A 20,498-nucleotide genomic window follows, 5' to 3' on the forward strand; every position below is an offset into this window, starting at 1 on the left:
GAAATGACTCTACGTTAACAAGTCCGCCAACTCCTTATCCAAGGGTTCTTTCTTGGGTATGGAGTTGCAAGGGTTGGTCGACACTTAGGGGTGGCACTTAGGTGTTGTGTTGCATGCCCATAATGGTGTGCCTTTGGCGATCGACTCTTTTTTCTTTAAGCGCTCGCCTCAGAATCTCATCAGTTACCAGACTCTTGAGTCAGGAGCTAGTGTTGTCAGGAACATGTACTTGTTAAGCATATGTTCGTCGTAGGTTGGTGGTGGAATTGAGGGGCCTCCTTATTGAAGGTGTAACAGGTAGGTGTAACCTCGTGGCCCGTGAAGTGGTTTCACATCCCTCTACATCAGAGATTGAGCAAGTGGGTTGCCACGTGTCACGATATGGTCATTTTGGCGCTCTTTATCAACGGCTAAGATCGAGCGCTCGGGGCTGTATAACTCATGACCATCTCTAGAGACTTAAGTTTTACCAATCTCGAGTCTCTCAAGTTAGCTTATTGTGCTAGTATCTTTTCTTTTGTTTTCCTTTGGTACATTTCACAGTAGTTTCGATATTACTCTGACTTTAATGTTGTAGGTTGCCACCGATGTCAAACAACACCGGCAAAGACCAAATTTGGCTAGTCTAGTTGATAGAGTGGAGTAGGGCATTCTTTATGACTTAATAGCCTAGGTAGATCTATAGCGTTGACTTTCCTTAGCAATTAGGGTCTAACTTTGCAAGTAGTTTACTTCGTATTTCTGAGATCCCCAAAATATATGTAGATACTGAGCACGCCTATTGTCAAGCATCTGACTCTGAAAACGAAGGCCAAGATGACTGCCTTGGTAAATCAACCATCACTCCTATTCGCGAAGGTGCCAATCATAGTTAGGGGACTCTTCAACGGCTGCCCATGGGGACAAGTCCAATTTGGTAAACTTCTGCTTTCTACACTACTACCTCATGAGCGAGATAGAAACATGGAAGGACAAGAAAATGTATTCTCGAGTTGAAATTCTATCGGATTTATAAACTTTAGAATCGTACTCATTCATGGACGTAATAATTGTATGCATCAGGTGATGTCTTTCATGATTAGACGGTCCATAGGAGTGAGCCAAAAAGCCATGGAGTCCTCGTTCGGGAGGTACTTCCGTGGGTAATGCTTTAGGCATAAGTCTTCGAATAAAGATCATGGCGGAGGCTTATTCAGCTCTTTTATGCCATTGTTGGCTACGATGGTTTCTCAGCTTCTTGATAGTCAAGTGGAGATTCACATCTTGTGCCCACATAAAGTGGTTTCTATTAGAAACTTCCAAATCAGTGAGATCAAACTTGTGATGGTTCGACAATCCACTGAATGGATGGAATAAGATTGTGAATAATGTTATAAGAAATAAAATATCCATAAGCATCAAAGTTAGAACATTCAGGTTCTAAGACATGGTGTATATGAAAGATTCGAGTTTTCATGGGTGTATTGTTTTATGAAAACTTCGGGTTCAAAGGCACTAAATTTGAAACTACAGGTTCAATTTAGTTTATGAACGTTTAGTTCATAAAAAGAGAGGTTCCTGTAAGAACATAGAATACAAGGTACTGATTTAAATGCAATGGATTTGAGTTGCTTCGGGAACTTAAGGATGAGCGCTTCGGGACTACGAAAGGATGTCAACGGTTCAAAGAAGAAAAATAAATTATTGAATCGTTAATATCCAAAAGCGATCTTCAGGTTAATAATTTTGGATTTCTTGTCAGATTAATGGACTACTGGTCACTTTTAATTAATTCAATAAATCGGGATCATACAAGGTCGATCGTGGAAGAAAAATAATGACATACTGTTCTTATTAGCTTCAATTGGCAGTGGGCCAAGTGACAAGTGAATTATAGGTTTATTAGTGTTAACCAAAACATCCCAAAAATTAAATGGGTATGGTTATGAAGCGGGAATGCCAAAAATTAGCATTGAATCGAAAAAACACCGTAGCCCAGCTTAATTAGGTTGGTTGTAATGAATGGGCAAGGCCCTACAACAAGGCTGTAGGCTTTTAGGGGCGACGGGAAGGCTGCAGGCCTTTGGGCCATGGGTTGGGATAAGCCCAGTAGCTCAAAGCTGCTGGAGTTAGGCCAAAAACAAGAACATGGAAGCAAGCCCAGTTGCGCTGGCTTGGGCTGGTGCGAGACGAAGCCCAATAGCTCAGAGGCTATTGGCAACCAGGTTGAGACTCAAGGGCTAGCCCAGCAACACATAGGCTGTTGTAGGCAGGCCATGTGTATGGACAAGGCCCAGGAAACATCAAGCTCACTGGAAGTGGGCCAGGGTACAAGTACAAGCCCAGCATGGCTGCATGCCTGATGGAATGGGCTAGACGCTTCAGGCCCGTGGAAACCTTACCCAGGCCAAAGGGTCTGATTGTATGTATATGCGTAGCAAGCCCAAATGGTTGCTAATGTCGGTCTAGATGTCAAAACGACGTTATCTAGTCACAGCTACTCAACGGGCTAGGCTGTAGGCCAACCAACGTGGCTCAATGTGTGGTGGTGACGCGGCGTGGAGCTGGAAAAAAAAAAATCCCAATATTTTTTATTTTTTTTCAACTCTAGGGTTTGAAAAACCCTAATTGTTATTAATTTATTTCAATGCTTTGACTCACAAATTCCACATAGCAAAAATTCCGTAATGCATGAAACATATATATGTATTGACAAATATAAGAAACATATACAATATATATATATATATATATATATATATATATATATATCAGAAGGAAAATATAAATATAGGGGGTTCATGCATCATGGGGAATGTTTTCATGCTTCATGGTCATTCAAATATCTTACTTTATTTTAAGCGTACCTGATTGGTAGAAAACTATAAAAGCCTTTGAATTTGTAGAAGATCACTCTCGGAAAGCCGGAATTGCATCTCCGATGCGTTGTATCACGTTTAACACAAAAAAATTAAATTGAATCAATAGTGTGTAGATCAATTCAATAAAATAATAAATTAATCATAAAAAGAATGATTAAAACGTAATACTCCCCCGATTGAAGATCAAACTCCCTTTAGCATAGCATCAAGAGCGTGCTAATAACGTGTTATAGGTATAATTTATTAAACAATTATGGAGGCCAGAGAGATAAGAGGTGTGGCACATAGAGAGAGAAGAGAGAGATGTGTAATTGTCAGGTGTGTTTTATTCCACTTCATTGTGCCTTTATTTATAGTAGTAGGGAAGGTTAATTCCGTACCCTAATAGGATTACAACTCTAATAGGATAATATCTAGTCTAAGAGATATGGTAGAATCCCATAAGGATATCCTATATATGTTAGGATTTAGGATTTACACAATCACATTCCTAATCTAGCAAGACTGCAACAGAAACAAAATTTTTATTGGTTAAAAGTGGAATAAGGGACCCAACATTAAAATTAATCAAAAATAAATTTGACATTAATGTCAAATTTTACTCCAAATCAACAAGCCTTCAAATCCAGCAAATAGCACTTCAGTTGGAGAGACTTTTGATGTCAAATATGCACAATGGCATTCCACCTAGGATTTTGACATCTCATCTGGAAATGCTCCAATCATTCAACAAAACAGACTACATACTTTCAAACCAAAGCTACCTTTACTTGTTTCATTCATTTTGCCTTACTCAAAAGACCACTTAAAACCAAGACCACCGGCCTTTAGGAAACTTACCTTTAGATTTTAAGACCAATTAGAATTTGTTGTGCAACCATCTCTTTTTACAGTAACAATTTACCAGCCTTACGATAGTTAATCTCGTTGATTGTAACCCCTTACAAGGAAGCATCATTAACCCAATTCGATGGCCTCATATCTTATCTGATAAGAGTTCTATCATTAACCATTTTCAGTTTTGTTTTAATGAATGGTTTTCTCACAGTTAGGGTTGCCAATATCTAATAGTTTTGATACATAAATGATTTCCAAAATAGTATTGTTAACTTATTTTTCATGTTTATATTTTGATTTCCTCAATTCAGAGACCAAAAATAAACATGAGTGTGCAAAGAAAGAAATGCAAAATTGTGTGCTACTAGTTTTGAGGAAGGCCGGCTTATAAGTCTTTTGAAGTGGGGTTGAAGCTCGACATGAATAAAGCGTACGACCAGGTCGTGTGGAACTTTTAAGAGGAGGATATGTGGATTATGGCGTTTGACCATAGATTGCGGGCACCCGAGTCGAAAGTTCAAGCCTTGGAGAGGAATTCGGCAAAGGGGACCCAATTTCCCACCTTGTCCAGCAGGCCTTCACTTCTAAATTCCTCAATGATAGAATCCGTAACGATGGCACAATGTTATCACATTCATTATCTTCTCTGCAGGAGGACTTGCATAGAACGAGTTCATCACCACCGTGGCGTTCCAAACCAATAATACAATATCATGTGTAAGTTTCTCTCCACATGACATTGCAATATTGGACCGAAACGCCATGACGGCAGTAAACACATTTCATGTAACTTGCTCTCCTCTACGGGTGCTAAATTCCAAATGCTGCTACTAATATTCATACAACATTAAATGTGAACGCCAAATTAATTTTTCGGTGCATATTTCCTACAGGATATAGAACAGAAAACTTGATTCATGAAGACAAAATCTCATGATTTACCAATTCAATTTCAATAGAGAACAATCCACGATTTCCTAGAACTTCAATAAGTAAACAATCCATGATTTCCTAGAACTTCAATAAGTAATCCAAAAAGGAATTCTGTTGCAACATTCAACATTCGGAGCTAGGGCGTAGCTTCAGAAATCGAATCAAGAGTGAAAACACAACCTCATTCTCATTAAATTATGTAAAGCAACTAACACCATAAAAATCGTCAAAAACTATAGAACCATTTGACACCAAATTCTCTACAAATCAGTTAAGAAATCATCATATGGCAGTAAGGACAAATTGTTGATGAGAATGCATGAGAGACTGAATAATAACACGAAGTTCCCGGTCCAATTAGGAGATATTTGCGTTTTTCAGAGATGTTGAGGTTACCAGACCTGCAGATGTCCGCATTACTTGCTCCCCAAGTAAAGCAATACAAGAATCGTCAGTCTTCAAATGAAGTTGCACCAATTCCCATATCTTTTTCTTTTGAATCTGCAGAAAGTGATCAACAAGAACCATAAATGCAAAATAAAGGTATATGATAGATGAGGCAAAACTTGACCCAACTCTTCCATGACAATCTAGTGCCTCTGGCCTGAAGCATATATATGTTTTCTATTTTTTTTTTTTTTTTTTGTCGGTCCAATGGAGATTCTGTTATACAGACAGCAAGAGACAAACAACCACCAAACACTAGAAAGAAACTGAGAACCCCCAATCCGTAAACACAATGGCATTGTCTCAGAAGGTACCCCTAGTTAGCCATGACTTATCAAAATCAGAACAAGCGAGAACGCGGGCGGCTAAACCCAACTTTCTGTGCACATCACCTGTTTACCTTGCGCAGCAACCCAATGATGCACAGAAAATTATTGACTATCCACGATGTAGCCGTTCAAAACCACTGGTCAACATTTGATCCTGCTATCATCCCTCCTGGTTCCCATGGATCATCAGAGTAGATTTCAACCTCGTATTCATTCAGAGGCTCCTGCAAGGTAGAATCCTGAGAGTACGTTGAAACAAAGTCACTGCATTTGCTCACAATTTGCCATGACATACTCGGATGCTTTATGACAACAGCGGACACATTGTAAATAACTCACAGGGTCCAGCAGGTTATGTTCAAAGAGACACTCACATCTGGTTTTCAGATATACCAAAAGATGTAAGCAATTTAACTCTGTTGCTTGCAGGAAACTGTATGCACGTGCACATTCGTTTAACTAAAAATTCTGAAATGCCAGTAATCTATGGTAGAATGTTCATTAATCCACCTTGTGCCAAAAGGTAACCCAAACCAACCCCCAGAGTCCAAGGACCGAGTAACAAGAATATTCGAAAGACTCTAGATACTCCTTGCTGATAGGACACGGAGGAGTAGTCTCAATTTTCTCCCATAGATATTTTTTGCAGGAATGGAGTTGGGGAAGATTCTACAGAGGAACTGGCAAAGTTAAGGGTATAAACATTTCATATGAACCTCGTGTCCAATTGATGTGAGGATTGCAAGGGTTATGTTATCTGTCCAGCCTGAGCTAGCTTAGACCTTGTGTTGTCTGTCCATATACTCAGACTTTGCCCGAGAAACATACTCCTGAATAGGGCTCAACACCCAGGTTCGGGTTCCCCAATTAATGAGATCTGCCACCATTTGGACCAGGCATATTCAATAACCGAATAATCATGAACTTAGAAGTTTCCTGTTGCATGAAAAAAATAATCTTGATTTCTGTACTCCTTATCAAACTTAATCTGGTTCACAATAAAATTCAGCATCGTATAAATTTCTTGTGATTCAGGATATGATTTATCATGCGCTATAAATTTGTGAAGGGTTCCAAATATCTCCACAAAACTAAAACCAGGGGACTTCTTCACCCCTCTCCTCTCCATGGCTTCTCGCAGGCTTCTTGCATCATCCCAGCGTCTGAAAACAGCATAAACATTTGATAAACCAACATATCTACCATCATGGTCTGGCTGTATCTCTATAAGCTTCTTTCCGACAATTTCTGCTAGATCTAATTTTCCATGGTTCATGCATCCGCTAAGTAGAGCACCCAACATTGAAGCTGTTGGCTCCTTGGACATTTGACATATAAACTGGTATGCCTCCACTACCTGGCCTCCACGTGCTAAAACATCCACCATGCAAGCATAATGCTCACACTTGGGTGTCATACCATGTTTACCAATACATTCAAAGAAATGCCAAGCTTCCTTCACTAATCCCCCATGGGCACAAGCACTCAACAAGCACAAGTACGTTATCTCATCTGGAGCAATCCCGATTATTTGCATTTCGCTAAAAATTTTGAGTGCCTGTTGGACTAACCCATGCATTGCAAGTCCTCCAATCATTGCATTCCATATCAACACATCAGATTGATGCAGTGAACCCCCACGAAACACACCTAAAGCCTCCTCTATTGCCCCACATTTTGCATACATATCCACAAGTGATGTTTGCAACACCAAAGTTAATGGCAATTCATTCTCAGCCATATAACAATGCATCACCTTCCCTTGTTCAAGCGCACCTAGGTGCGTGCATGCGCTCAAAACACTCACCATTGTTACCTCGTTTGCTTTAGGCCCCACAACGCACATTCTCTCAAATACTGCCAAAGCCTCACTAAACTCCCCAGCCTTAACATACCCATCAATCAAAGAACTCCAGGACACAACATTATGCTCCGGCATCAACTCAAATACTTCCCGTGCTGAATTCACATCCCCACACTTTGCATACCCATCCAACATCGAATTCCAGGAAACCGAGTTTCTCACAGGGATTCCATCAAACACCTTACGTGCATACATGATATCTCGACAAGTAGCATACATATGGATCAAGGAATTGCTTATGAACCTATCAGACTCGAAACCATCTTTAGCAATATGGGCATGCACAGCCATACCCAGTTCTCGCTTCAATAAACGAGCTGACGCTTTTACAAGGAAAGGATAGGTTAAATAATCCGGAGAGACCCCATGACGCAACATTTCGACGAAAACTGATAGGGAGCGATTCGGGTTTTTGCTGTTGGAGTAACCTCTAATAACTGTGTTCCAATAAAAAATTGTTGGGTGAGAGAGCTGTGAGAAAACTCGATATGAGTATTCGATATTACCCAAGTTGGATAGCGCTGAGAAAGAGAGGATTTTGGAAGTCAACAAGTGGTGTTGGGAGAGGCCTAAAGTGAGGAGCAGAGCATGTATTTGCTTGAGCTCAAACATCGATTTGCAATTTTCATGGAGTGCGACTAGCTTTTGAATTATACTAGCATGCTTGCTTGGAAATGACACATTCGACAGTTGAGGATTAGACACGGAGAGTACCTGGTTAGGCGAGGCAGGAGGAGGCTGATTTTGATGATCCTTTTCAGAGCCAAACCATACTCTTTGGCCAGGGAGGGAACCCTCAGGCGGCACAAGAAGCTCAACATTCTCATGGGAAGCATCCGAAGCTGCCATAAGCATTCCATTAGACTTCACACCGCGCATGTTCCTCGGCTTCAGATTAGCAAGCACAACTACATTTCTATCCTGCATCCAACAAACACAAAATCACATTGCATACAATTGTCAATCTGATCATTCTCATTTCTGTAACATAAGAATCGATGAACTTTTTAGGCCAACATAACCGATATAATAGGTGTGAAGTTTTATCACAGAAGTCCTCGGTCAGATTAGTAGTAAACCTCCCACATATAAATTGTATATTATTTTGTTATACATTCGACATGAGACTTTCTCCAACAAGAACCAAATATACATACATATATCCAAATTCACATTATGTTTTGAAATCCATATGGGTTATTTGCAAGCTAAGGAATTTCTTGCTAATTAAGAGTTCAGGTACCTGAAGGTGATCAAGAGGCACATATTTGACAAGGCCACTGCAGATGGTTCTGGGTTCGGGCTCGCCGACGTCAACTTCCTCCACATAAAGAGAATCAGCCTCCTCATGCCTCCATGCCTTAAGAACTCGGCCAACCCTTATGTCGAGCACGTCGGCAGCATCCTTTATCTTCTTCTGTTCATCGGCAAACTTGCTCACCGGCGCCGCCTCGTCGACCACAGCCGCATCCCTCACTACCTCAGAAGAAGCAGTAGCGGCAGTTGCAGAAGCGTCGTCGGCCGAGGCGGCGGTGCAGAAGGGAGAAGATGAGTACCACAAGGCAGCGATTCTTGGTGGTGGTGATAGTGTGGGTTTTCCGCGGCGAATGCGGATGTGATAGTAATTTTGATTGACGGCGGAATTGATTTGGTGGAGATTGAGAGGGCGGTGCGCGTGGGCAAAGGTGAAGAGACGAGGGACGCTGATGCTGATGCTGGTGCAGCTTCCTTTCAAAAGGGTCGTTGCAGCCATTCCCTTCCCTCTCTTCCCTATCCTCAATTGTAACTCACTAGCTTTGGCTATCCGTTCTTCTATTTGAGTGATGGAGGAAATTGGAGGAATGGTCCATGAACTACGATTGAATTGTAGTTTTGGCTTTTAAACTCAAAAATTCATTAGATTTGATCCCTGAATTTAACAAAATGTAGAACATTGGTCCCTTCGTACTAACATCCTAAGATTTTCCGTTAATTTGATGACGTGGTCTTTGTGGGCTCCATATTTTTGTTCACTAATTGCCAAATGGCTTAAAAATTCAAAATAAAAATAAATACAAACATTGAGAAAGAAAAAAATAAAAATACTAAAAATATAAAAATATAAAAAGTTAACTCTCTCCCGTCTTCCCTTCTGCCTCGCCTCCTCCAAACCCCAGCCACACCATTGTAGCACTCTCCAAACAACCAAAACAAAAGAAAGTTTCTAATCCAAATTTCGAACACGTCTCCCTTTGTAAACGAATTCACAATGACATCCATCCAGGCTGTCTCGACAGGTAAGATTCAAGAATTTTGTGGGATGCGGGTTCGGGGTTGGGTGAAGTCTGAGTTCCGTGGGCTACAGGTTGGGGTCGGCTGGGGAGTGGGGATTAACGTTTGGGGGTTGGAAGTGGGAGCTTTGGCGGGGTGTGTATCAAAGATTGCAGTTGAAGGGGTGGCCTGCGAGTGTTGGTGGATAAGGTATACAGGTGAAACTAACATGTAAACACTTTTAACCAAAACTTAACGGAATTGGTAACGAAGGAATAACGCTCCACGTCTTATTAGGTTCAAGGACCAAATATAATGATTTTTTAGTTTAGGGACTAAAGCTACAATTTGAAGATAGTTAAGGGAACATTCCTCCCATTTCCTTTTTAGTGATGCTATCCAATAACAAGTCCACCCCTTTAAAGGGGAGGGCATGCAGTCAGATCATCTTTGTAAGGATACTAGGGATCCTCCAATCATATATATTCATCGTACATAGTGCGGTCATAAATCATTGTAAATTTTTTTATTTAAAATTGAATATAAACAGTATCTGACAAAAATTGACAACACGAAGTATGATGAATGGATGTGATTGGAGGATCCAGTGAGGATCCTCTCCCGAGGGCAAGGACAAAGGAAATTGTTATTACTTAAAAGAGCAATTGATTTGCTATTTAGTACTACGGTCTAGTGGTATTCTTCTTCATTTGTAAGTGAGAGGTCTTAGGTTCGATTCTTACCAAAGGTGAATTTGAACTACATTATTGCTAGCTCATTGTGCGGCTAAGCCCACTCCCTCCCGTGTAGATAATATCAGTTGTTCAAAAAAAAAAAAAACAATTGATTTTGTGCAAGTTCACTTGTTTGAGAAGACGAAGGATAAGGGCAAAGACGATTACTATTCACAAATATGTACATATTTTTTTTTTTACTTTATCCTCCACCTGTTATTATCATTTTAGATTTTCGATATGATTTTCAACCACTTTCGTCGCAATACATGTTATTATACCGTATTTTGGATTTTATAGCTTTTTCTTCCCCGAATATTATTTCTACTAAAAATTGTGCTATTTGGCCAACTTAATATGCCAAATATTGTCATTCAGTATTACGGTCTGGTTGTATTTTTCTTCACTTGGAAGTGAGAGATTTTAGGTTTGAATCTCGTAGATGGAAAATTTGATACCAAATTAGGCTGCTTATTGTGTGGCTTTGCCAAACCCTCCACAGTGTAAAAATAAAAATATCGATGTCCTAAAAAAAAATAAAAAAAAATAAAAAAAACCAAATACTGGGTTATTTTTATCCATTCAAGTAGGAAAAAAAACATAATATTTGATGAATTTGGCAGTTAGAGAACTTTTTCTCCAGTGGTACCTAACATCAAGTGGTACAAACAATAAATGAATGAGACTGAATATAGAAAATATACCAATTGTGGAAATAAATTTAATGGCTAAAATATTTGTAGCGCTACATAGCATTGAATTCACACACTAGTTAGAAATGAAATAGCATTTTTGAAAGATAGGAGCACTGCCGCTTAACACTTTAGTTCAATGATATTGATCTTTTTACTTATAAGTGAGAAATTTTAAATTCGATTTTATGAATGACAAGTTCGAATCAAATTATTATGACTAATCACATTGTGTGAATGACAAGTCCGAATGAAGGTAATTAGTTTGTTTATCTTGCGTTCAACTCCTTCCTTCAATCACTTGTAAAAAGAATAACAAATTGACAATTTTTTTTAAACAATAAAAAATGGGCATTCAGAAGTAAACAAAAAATGCCAATAAGCATTATGATACTTTCTTTGCCCCTATACATTCCACGAACCATAAGCGATCCTGCATTTTGATCAAGTTATATTTTCTTTTCAGGAGGCAAAATCTGCTGGGGATTTAGGTTGCTAGGACAGAGCTTCTTTTCACTTGTCTTACGTTGTCCCTTCCGGGGACATCCGATAAAATTGGAACGATACAGAGAGATGTTCAAGGTTTAGGAATGTTGTAAAAAGTTCATAAATGATCTTTCGCAAATAAAACTATCAAATCAGTATCAAAATAGTTGACATGATCTTTGTAGGTTAAAGGATCAAGTAAATCCAAAAGCTCGCTTTGCGGAGTCAAGGATGTTGGAGAGGAGCATTGAGATTACAACAGGTCCGACCCCTCCTGGCACGGGTGTTATGGCCGACACCACTTTAACTGCCTCTTCATAGCACACATCTCCGGTGATACGGAAACCTCGCCTGCTACTAGGATCCTGCATAGTATGCTGTAATCTTTGATCAAAATTTATTTACTGCAAAAATAAGAAATCATGAGCTTATCTATAGATTAAAACCCTAGATAACAACATACCCTAGTTCTTAGAAAACAAACTAATCATGATGATCCGTTAAGCCCTATTTAAACCATAAGCAAAGACCCAGGATACAATTAAACCACAAGCAAACAATGGCATCGCTGAAATAACACTATTAATTCCTTGAAAAAACAAGGATAAAAGCAATTCTACAATCGACCAAGAACAACCCCTAAATGACCAATTCCATTAAGTTAGAAGCTTTGTCCAGAGCTTCTGGAAAGGGTTTTTCTTTTTTCATTTCAACCTTCTCACTTACCTTTTCATCTCAACCCTTCTACTCATGCCGCGTGTATTCCACAAGCACGCAAAACTAAAAATTTGATTACTTTTTAGTTGACAAACCAAAATGTTAATTATACTAAGGGAGAAAAATAGTGTATAATTAAAATTTTAGTTTGACATTAGAAGAAGTGAGATGTTTGAAATGAGAAGCAGAGAAGGTAAGTGAGAAGGTTGCTAGCATTTCTCTTACATATTAATCGATGTTCAGCTATACATTAACTAGTGATGGTGTGGTCAATAATACCAGTAATAAATATATGGTCCTAGATCCGAGTAGTAATGACATAATGCAACAGAAATTTCATGAAAACTTCATTGTAATAGGCGGATGAGTAACCTTTTAAACTATACTATTAGTAAGGATGTGCAGTAGCGTTCAAGGATCCCTCATTGTCCTTAACTTGCCTCAGGGACTAATTTCTACCCTCGACGTATTTAAATTTAATCCGCCATCAGGCCTGTTAAATACTAAGGATGTTATAAATATCCTTACGATTTTCTATGGTCAGGACTCGTATGATCCTAAGCACTTCAATCTTCCTTTGTGATCACAAATGAATAAAGAGAGTAAAGTCACAAAATTCAAGTTTTTGTGATCCTACAAATCTAGTTTCGCTAGAAAATCATACGGAATGGTTTGCATAATAACTCTAAAGTGGCCAAGTTATGGAAATCCTATATCAAAAATGCATTTTAGGGTTGCAGGCGGGGACATTGAACTACTAATTTCGTTGTACACAATCCTAAAGCCAGGAAACATAGATATTTCTCTTTAGAAGAAACAGATGAATGTACATTGATGTATTCAACCATAGATAAAAACATGAGAATTCACCTTTACTGAATTTGTCCCCATATCGACTACAACTGCCCTTGGCATCAGCCAATCGCATCCGACTATATTTGGAATGCCAACATCTGAGACAACAATATCAGCTCGACGAGTAATTTGTTCTGGGTTGTTAGTGAATGAATGGACAGTACAAACAGTTGCATGGTGCCTCTGTCAAGGACTAAGGCAGCATCATTGAACAAATATTCAAACATTCCGATTTCTATACAGTAGAGAACAAAAGTTTTGTATCACCTGCAATAGCAATGAAGTGGATAATCCCGCAATCTTGCTTCTCCCAATTACCACCGCATTCTTCCCAACGATCTCAACTCCATACCGGAGCAACAACTCTATGCAAGCCTTAGGAGCACAAGGAATGAACAACGGCTCCTTTCCCCGCAATGCAAGGTTCCCCATATTAAGGGGATGAAAGCCATCCACATCTTTTTCCGGACTAACGAAATTTATAACCCTTTCCTCGTCCAAATGCTGAACCAAATACCAAATTAACAACACTAAACTTAATACAAAGCAACAGTTGTAAATAAATTTCAAATTCAAACAATTTGGTACCTGTGGCAGAGGGAGTTGAACAATTATACCGTGCACAGACGGGTTCTTGTTAAAACCCGAAACTACATCAATAAGCCGATTTTGAGAACAATCTTGGGGCAACTGCACAATGGAAGTTTCAATCCCAACTTCATTACAAGCCTTTAACTTTGTATTGACAAAAGCTTGGGAGTCCTCTCTGTTGCCCGCCAAAACCACAGCCAACCCAGGAACGCTTCCAATGGCAGCTTTCATTCTACTTATTTCAGAAGCTACCTTTGATTTTATATCCTTTGCAATCGGCTTTCCGCTCATAATTTCAGCACTTCTCGTACCTGCTGCGTTTGCAGCGTTGCATACAAATTACAATCGGCAGTTTAAACTAAAGGAAATAAGAGAGAGACCCATGATTGGGAATGTGCTGAAAATGTAAAAGTGTGGTGGGGAAAAGCACTTACGGTGGACGCCGCTGGAGAGGAGACGGTGGGCGGTTTGGGTGGGTCTCCGGACGGAAGGGAGAATGAGAGGGCTTGAACATGACGGTGACAGCTTCGCTGAAAACAAGGCTCTGGCTTTGGTACGAAATCTGTGGCAGACGCCCACCATAACGTCGCTACCTTCTATCCTTGATTATCGTACTATGCTCTCTACTGCTTTATTCGGTATCCAATGGTCCAGCGAAAGAAAAACCAAAGCGTAAATTCATTTTGCAAATGAGGAAGAAAACTACGTAATCAGTAGTGTTAAAGTGGCTTTGCATTTTAGTTGAAATTTATAAAAAATTAAGTTATAACGAAATACTCTCAGTGTTATTTATTTTTAACAAAAAATTATATTTTTATATTTTTTTGGTATTATTTATTACATCTTTATTTATCATTTTTCATTAAAATTAAAAAAAATTTTGAACTTTTCGTTAGTTTCTTATTAAAAAAAAAAAAAATTGTTGGAGATATCAGAAGGCTTTATAAACAAAGTGATTTTTTTCCGTATTTTCTCGCTTTGGTTTTGACAAGACCGAAATGGATTATTTTTTAATAACTAAGGCTGAATCAGACCTTTCATAAATCTGTCATATTACGTGTACCTTGACAATTATGGGGTTGATCTTCAAAAGGATAGGATCGGGAACAATGTTCCAATTTCCATTCCAAAAATTTCTAATCTAGTTGAAATTGGCAATTTTAAAATTTTTAGAATCACTTATCTCAGAATTTTCATTAAAAGTTTTTTTTTTTGTATTTATATTCTTGAACTTTTAGTATATCCAATTCATTGTTCTTTTTTAATATTTGGTATAGGTTTTACAAATTAATGTAAATATATTCAAAGAACCTTACAACTGCAATTGTAATACAATTCTACAAGGGAATTGTTATTATCACTCCAAAAATCTCATTCTACACTCCTCACAAGTGTATTTTTCTTTCTAATTATAAAAAATATGGAGTACCAAATGAGATTTTTGGAGTGATAATAACAATTCATTTCATAAAACTTCCTTTCATAAAGTGACATGTTATGTCATCAAATGCTTTAAGACCTTTCCATAAGATAAGACAATTACGATGTCTCAGGTCTAATTATTAATTGTCTTAGTGTAACAATTGAGTTACTTGCTTAACATGTAACTTACTATTTCATGCAAGAACTTTTATTTGATCAACTTCAGTGTACCCATTGTGGAGCAAAAAATAATCAAGAAAATTATGGAGGTGACATGTGGACTTTTGGGTCAAAATGACAAAATTACCCTCAAGGCACACTAGGATTCCTACGCTCATGCAACGGACAATAACGCCTTAATCAAGGAAGAGTCAAAGGTGATCAAAATGGTATGTTTTTCAAATCCCTCTCATCATTCCTCATCAAATCCTTATTCCAAAGGTAACTCCCAAATTTCCTATTTAATTAAGGATTAATTGTCATGTTAATTGCAAGATATTATTTCACATAATATCTTGCAATTATTCACCCAATTACAACATATATTCCCGGCCACTATTATCCAAATAGGGTTAGCCACTCCCTTATAAATAGCCCTATTATCCAACTAAAAAGCCAAGCCATTTGCTACGCACAAATGCCTAAACACATTATGTTCATAATTCTAACTCTGGCATCAAAGATTATTCAACCAAAGCCCCCATATTCATCGTGGGCGCGTGAGGTTTTTGGCCTTAATCTTAGGTGTTACTATTTTGCAGGTGCATTTTCGTCAAAGGAAAAGACAGCGGAAATTTGCATCCATAAATTGGTGCTTTCATTGAGAGTTTGATTCACATGCTCGAAGAAGACTCTTGCATTTAAAGTTTCTCATTTCTCGTTCATTCATACATTTTTCCCACGTTCTTATTAGATTTTTATTTTATTTTATTTTATTTTTATTTTATTTTATTTTAAATTTTATTTTATTTATAAAGTTCTTTGAATAAACGTAAAAGAAAAGTATAATGACTAGAAATTCGGAAACCATGACGAATGGAACTTCCTATGTTCAAAGATCTGGATGAAATGATGGAAGACTCAATGTAGCCTTACCATGATGATCCACGAGGCTGAACTTGACAACAAGAGGAACGGTAACACCTCCACGGGGCACCATCGTGGCTATGCCAATGGCAGCCACTACGGCAATAGCCTATGGCAAGACCTAAGCCGACGGTGAAGGCACCACCTTGCAGCTGCCAGCCCATGCCACAAGGGAGCCCATCACAGCCCAAGAGGTGTAAGCAGCCCAGCTTGTTACAACTACAGCAGCCCAGGCCTAGACATCAGCAGCTGCAGCCTGGCACGCCCAAGCCCACAACACAAAGCAGCGCTAAGCCTAGGCCCACGCCACACAATAGCAGGCTCAAGCTGTGCCGAGAGAGGAGAAAGCCCAATGCACGCGCGCTCTAGCGACCCATCTTACTCCAACAGTCGAACCCGCATACTAACCTAACTAAGCTTTATACACAGTCCCATGGCTTGGTCACACTACAAACGATCTCAACCACATTGAAACAGCTGCGGCGGCTTCCTTTTGGTTTTTTTTTCTTCGAACTTTTTTTAGTCAAAATTTCTCTTGTTTTTTTTTTATTTTTTTCAATGATCATGTCATATTCGGTGTTTGATGTGTTATTGTCGCCAAATAGCTTTGTAGTTCAATAATATCTAGTAAAACCTGAAAATTGTTTTTTCTTTAAAAAAAAAAAATCTGAAAATTTGTCCTTTGGAAAGAAATCTCCGTTGAAAATAAAAAATCACAAACTAGCGGGCGGTTTTAAGTGAAGAAAAAAAAAAGAGAGGAGATAGTGGTGTCAACACTAATTTTCTGCAACAAATGAAACAAGAATACATGTACAAAGTAAATTTTTTATATTTATATAACATCTAGGGTTACAATTTCTGATTACAAAATTGATCCTTTGATTCAATCTCGAGGTTGCAATGTGTATTTGTAGAGTTATTAATCCAAGTATCGTAATGACTTGTTCTTGAACCAATGAATGCCGCAAGAGTTTTGCTTATGGCGATGGAGGAACCGGCACATGTAGTAGTGCTTGATGGTTCTTCACAAGTATGTCAAAGAATGCAGAGAGTTTTCTGAGTCTTCTGTGTGTGTAGAGTGTTTGGGAGTTTGAACGTTCGATTGTGATGATGTGTTTTGGGTTTTACTTTGTCTTGAAACCTCGTATTTATAGGCTCTGCAAGTCTTGATTGAGGCTTGATTTGGTCTAGATTTTGGACTTCATTAATTGGAGAAAGAACTAGGACTTGATTTGGGCCTGGTTCATGATTTAACTTCATCAAATAATCCTTGATTTAAGCAAATAAAGATAATTCCTTAATTCCTTTCCACCAAATGTCAACACATGTCATTATTCTTGGTGACTCATCTGGTTTTGATGAGTCACGTGTTATGTGTACGATTTGTGAGACACACAGTGCATGCCATGTAAGCCCTATCATGTCAAAATTTTAATGTGTTGGTGAATATTTATTTCACTAAAATTTCGATGTCTACAAATGTCCCCACTTCAAGGCGCAGCGTATACATGTGCTTGTCACATGTAGTAGGTGCATTTTGAAGTCCCTCCGCATAGTTAGGGGTGGTTTGGTATTGGATCCCAAACTGAAAATGGGATTTCGAATCCCAAATCGAAATTTTTTGGACATAAATTTAAAGACCAATCCTGAACTGAAATTTCAGTATTCCAGGATGGATCGAGACTGGATTTTGCGTGTTGGGCTTTTGGGCTAAAATTTGAGTTTTTTGGGCTTTAGGCTAAAATTTGGGCTTTTGGCTTGAAATTTTGTTGTATCAATTGAAATTTAGGCTTTTTACCTCATACCAATTTAAAATTTCATACCAATTGAAGTACCAATTCATTCATACCAAGTCAAATTGACGTTTCAAAATTCCGAACAACTTAATTTCATATTTCTATTTTTAATATAGTCTACTATCAAACTACTTAAATTCATCATTCAACATGCATGCAACCAAAATAAATAAATATATTCTTGGTTCGGTTTTGAATTCCTGAACCATTGAATATGTAATCCCAATTCCGTACCGAAAGGTTTGGGATCGGTTTGGTATGGATCCCTAAAATTTCTGTCACACCTAACCCACAAATAAGGATCATTCACGAGTTAGGGTGTGAGCCATATCTTAACTATAGAAATAAATTATATAACCAAGATATGGTGGAAAAATTAAAATAAAATTATTTGGAACTAATTACACAATACATCATTTAGTACATAAAATTTATCGAAATGCAGCGGAATAAAAATTTATAATAATCACTGGTTCACATATTAGTGCTCAAGATATAGGTATGTACCAAAACAATAATTAAAATGTGACAATTCTTGCAAATGCATAAAATGTATGCAAATGAGATACATGAATGTACTCACTCCTTTCTAATCCCGCTAACACATAACTAAGGCACCTAAGCCAACACGTCTCATACCATGCTTATACTACTTACTTCCAAATACCTTAGAATATGAGTTAACTCCCGTTCATCCCTTAAGCCCAATTGTTAGAATTAAATTCTCAGTTTCCACTTATATAGGCACTTCACTCGATGCCCAATTGTATATTCAAGCCTTTCCCCGACGCCTGACATATACAAGGTTCATTATTCTATATTCAAGGCAAACTTTAGCCCATGAATATCCTCACAAGTCAAACACATTACACAAGTGAGCACTTGACACAACACATCTCTTTTTCTTGTTTTACATGAATGCTTATGTATATACAAAGTAATATTGATATCAATAATCGCATGCTCTATAACAATCATACAATCTGCAAAAACTAATCAAAATAGTTAGCAGCCAAAATTGTATTATATTATCAATAATAAACTATTGATAACACACAATGATATGATTGAGAAAATATTACTTTACCATTTTACTTCATATCTCTCTAGGTGATATTGATGCATAACCTCATTTGGGTTTTATGGAGCAATTATGTTGGAATGTAGCTTGCTCGGTTGTATGAGTCTTAACCCCAACATTGTCGTCGTCCGCCATGACTCCCATTGGTGAGGTTGACTGGCCAAGGCAACATTGTCGCTGTAGATTGGCATCCCCGACTCTTCGAACTTCTTACTGGCAATATGGTGTTGATGGTGTAGGATAGCATTTTATGACAATATGTGGGTTCATGGTTTTGGTATACGTTGGTGTTGGTTCTTTTGCCTTCAAATGCTTTCTTTATCCTCTACTTTGTGATTCATGTCTAATCTACTTGCACAGAAGTAGCTATTTTTGGTTGATTGCTGGTGTGTTTTCATAGTTCTTACTGAGAGAGAATAGAGGCAGATAATACAAGCTTGCAATAACACAATTGCACACAGGGTTTAAGTGGTTCGTCAAATGGGCTACATCCATTGAGATGGTGTTTATATTTCTATTTCACCATGTATAGAGGATTTACAAATACATAATTATGCCTCTGCTTAGAGCCTTTACATAAAGTAAAAAAATAGATGGTGGGGACACTACTTTGAGAAGGAGATATCTTTCTTGTTGCTGCTGTGTTGTTGTTGGTGTAGTGTTGTTCCTCACATGTTCTTTCCTCCCTCTACCTTTATAGAGAAAGAAATGGAATCCTCAATTAAGCCTTTAAGGACACGTTTCAATTCTTTTGCAACACTTGGACATCAATCATTGGAAAATTAGTAATTAATCATGATTATAATCATTACAATGCATGTGGACAAATACATAAAGGCCACGTCCAAACTCTAAGGGATCTAGAATCCCACCACTCCAAATTTAGGGGATGAATCATCACCAATCATTAACTCCTAAATTCCTACTGATTACAAACTTGCCAACTCACCCTTATTTGGTAAAAATATCAAGCCAATCCCATATAATCACCCTTCTCCAATTCAAACTAAAAATATCTATAATTACATATGAACATGAAATAATACGAGCTAGTTTTTTGTTTTTTTTTTAGGGGAAATAATTTTGTAGTAAAATGAACTTACGTTGAGACTAGTTTACATATCAAGACTAGGTTCTTGTATAAAAGAAATCTAATAAAATCATTACATAAAAATAATTACCCACATACACACACATATGTAATCAATTTTTTTTTTTTTTTAAATATGGGGTATTACAATTTCGGTATTATCGGTTTGATAATTTTTTGGTATGGGATCGGGATTTTTTTTGGTTTGGTTTGGGATTTTCGGGAAAAAACCCTACGCATAGTGATTGTACTTTGACCACTGTGCTTTGAAGTCCCTCTGTATAGGACTCAATTCAACGATGATGAACAAGTAATGGTCTGAAAAGTCGACCTAGGCTGGAGCGGAGAAACATTATGGTGATCGAAGTTGATTTCAACCTTGGTCGAGGACTTTGCCTAGGCACATAGGCCACCACTGGAGAATGAT

At 38.0% G+C, this 20,498-nt stretch overlaps 3 protein-coding genes across 7 annotated transcripts; all 3 read right to left on the bottom strand.

Annotated features, from left to right (window-relative positions):
- Window positions 1–4,799: 4,799 nt before the first annotated feature.
- LOC137715538 (uncharacterized) lies at window positions 4,800–9,758 on the bottom strand. Its single transcript, XM_068454887.2, has 3 exons — window positions 8,515–9,758; window positions 7,986–8,192; window positions 4,800–5,132 (listed from the first exon to the last, which is right to left on the bottom strand). Exons 1-3 carry the CDS (start codon window positions 9,022–9,024, stop codon window positions 4,989–4,991), a joined length of 861 nt encoding a protein of 286 aa, XP_068310988.1. The 5' UTR covers window positions 9,025–9,758; the 3' UTR covers window positions 4,800–4,988.
- LOC137715537 (Pentatricopeptide repeat (PPR) superfamily protein) lies at window positions 5,258–7,979 on the bottom strand. Its single transcript, XM_068454886.2, has one exon. The coding sequence runs from the start codon at window positions 7,881–7,883 to the stop codon at window positions 6,333–6,335; it is 1,551 nt and encodes a 516-aa protein (XP_068310987.1). The 5' UTR covers window positions 7,884–7,979; the 3' UTR covers window positions 5,258–6,332.
- Window positions 9,759–11,433: 1,675 nt separating the features above from the next.
- On the bottom strand, window positions 11,434–14,304 carry LOC137716286 (bifunctional protein FolD 2). 5 transcript variants are annotated; one of them, XM_068455720.2, is made up of 5 exons: window positions 14,031–14,304; window positions 13,594–13,910; window positions 13,273–13,509; window positions 13,021–13,188; window positions 11,434–11,798 (listed from the first exon to the last, which is right to left on the bottom strand). In XM_068455720.2, exons 1-5 carry the CDS (start codon window positions 14,176–14,178, stop codon window positions 11,628–11,630), a joined length of 1,041 nt encoding a protein of 346 aa, XP_068311821.1. In that variant the 5' UTR covers window positions 14,179–14,304; the 3' UTR covers window positions 11,434–11,627. The 5 variants fall into 5 exon arrangements, with proteins under 5 accessions (XP_068311821.1, XP_088547340.1, XP_068311822.1 ...); XM_088691214.1 differs by having other exon boundaries at window positions 11,434–11,810; window positions 13,594–13,907; window positions 14,031–14,283; XM_068455721.2 differs by having other exon boundaries at window positions 13,594–13,907; window positions 14,031–14,280.
- Window positions 14,305–20,498: the final 6,194 nt, after the last annotated feature.

This window comes from Pyrus communis, chromosome 3 (assembly GCF_041283825.1).
Source record: "Pyrus communis isolate YQ-2024b chromosome 3, ASM4128382v1, whole genome shotgun sequence".
Taxonomy (NCBI): domain Eukaryota; kingdom Viridiplantae; phylum Streptophyta; class Magnoliopsida; order Rosales; family Rosaceae; genus Pyrus; species Pyrus communis.

Bases quoted from the DNA above. Each gene is read 5' to 3' on its own strand.
- LOC137716286 (XM_088691213.1), bottom strand. From the start codon at position 14,178: ATGGTGGGCGTCTGCCACAGATTTCGTACCAAAGCCAGAGCCTTGTTT. The intron at 13,911-14,030 runs GTAAGTGCTTTT...CTGCAAACGCAG, and splicing joins CCTCTCCAGCGGCGTCCACC to CAGGTACGAGAAGTGCTGAA. The intron at 13,510-13,593 runs GTACCAAATTGT...TATTTGGTTCAG, and splicing joins TTCAACTCCCTCTGCCACAG to CATTTGGACGAGGAAAGGGT.
- LOC137715538 (XM_068454887.2), bottom strand. From the start codon at position 9,024: ATGGCTGCAACGACCCTTTTGAAAGGAAGCTGCACCAGCATCAGCATC. The intron at 8,193-8,514 runs GTACCTGAACTC...TGTTGGATGCAG, and splicing joins TGCCTCTTGATCACCTTCAG to GATAGAAATGTAGTTGTGCT. The intron at 5,133-7,985 runs GTACTCTCCGTG...CACTTTCTGCAG, and splicing joins CTCCTGCCTCGCCTAACCAG to ATTCAAAAGAAAAAGATATG.
- LOC137715537 (XM_068454886.2), bottom strand. From the start codon at position 7,883: ATGTTTGAGCTCAAGCAAATACATGCTCTGCTCCTCACTTTAGGCCTC.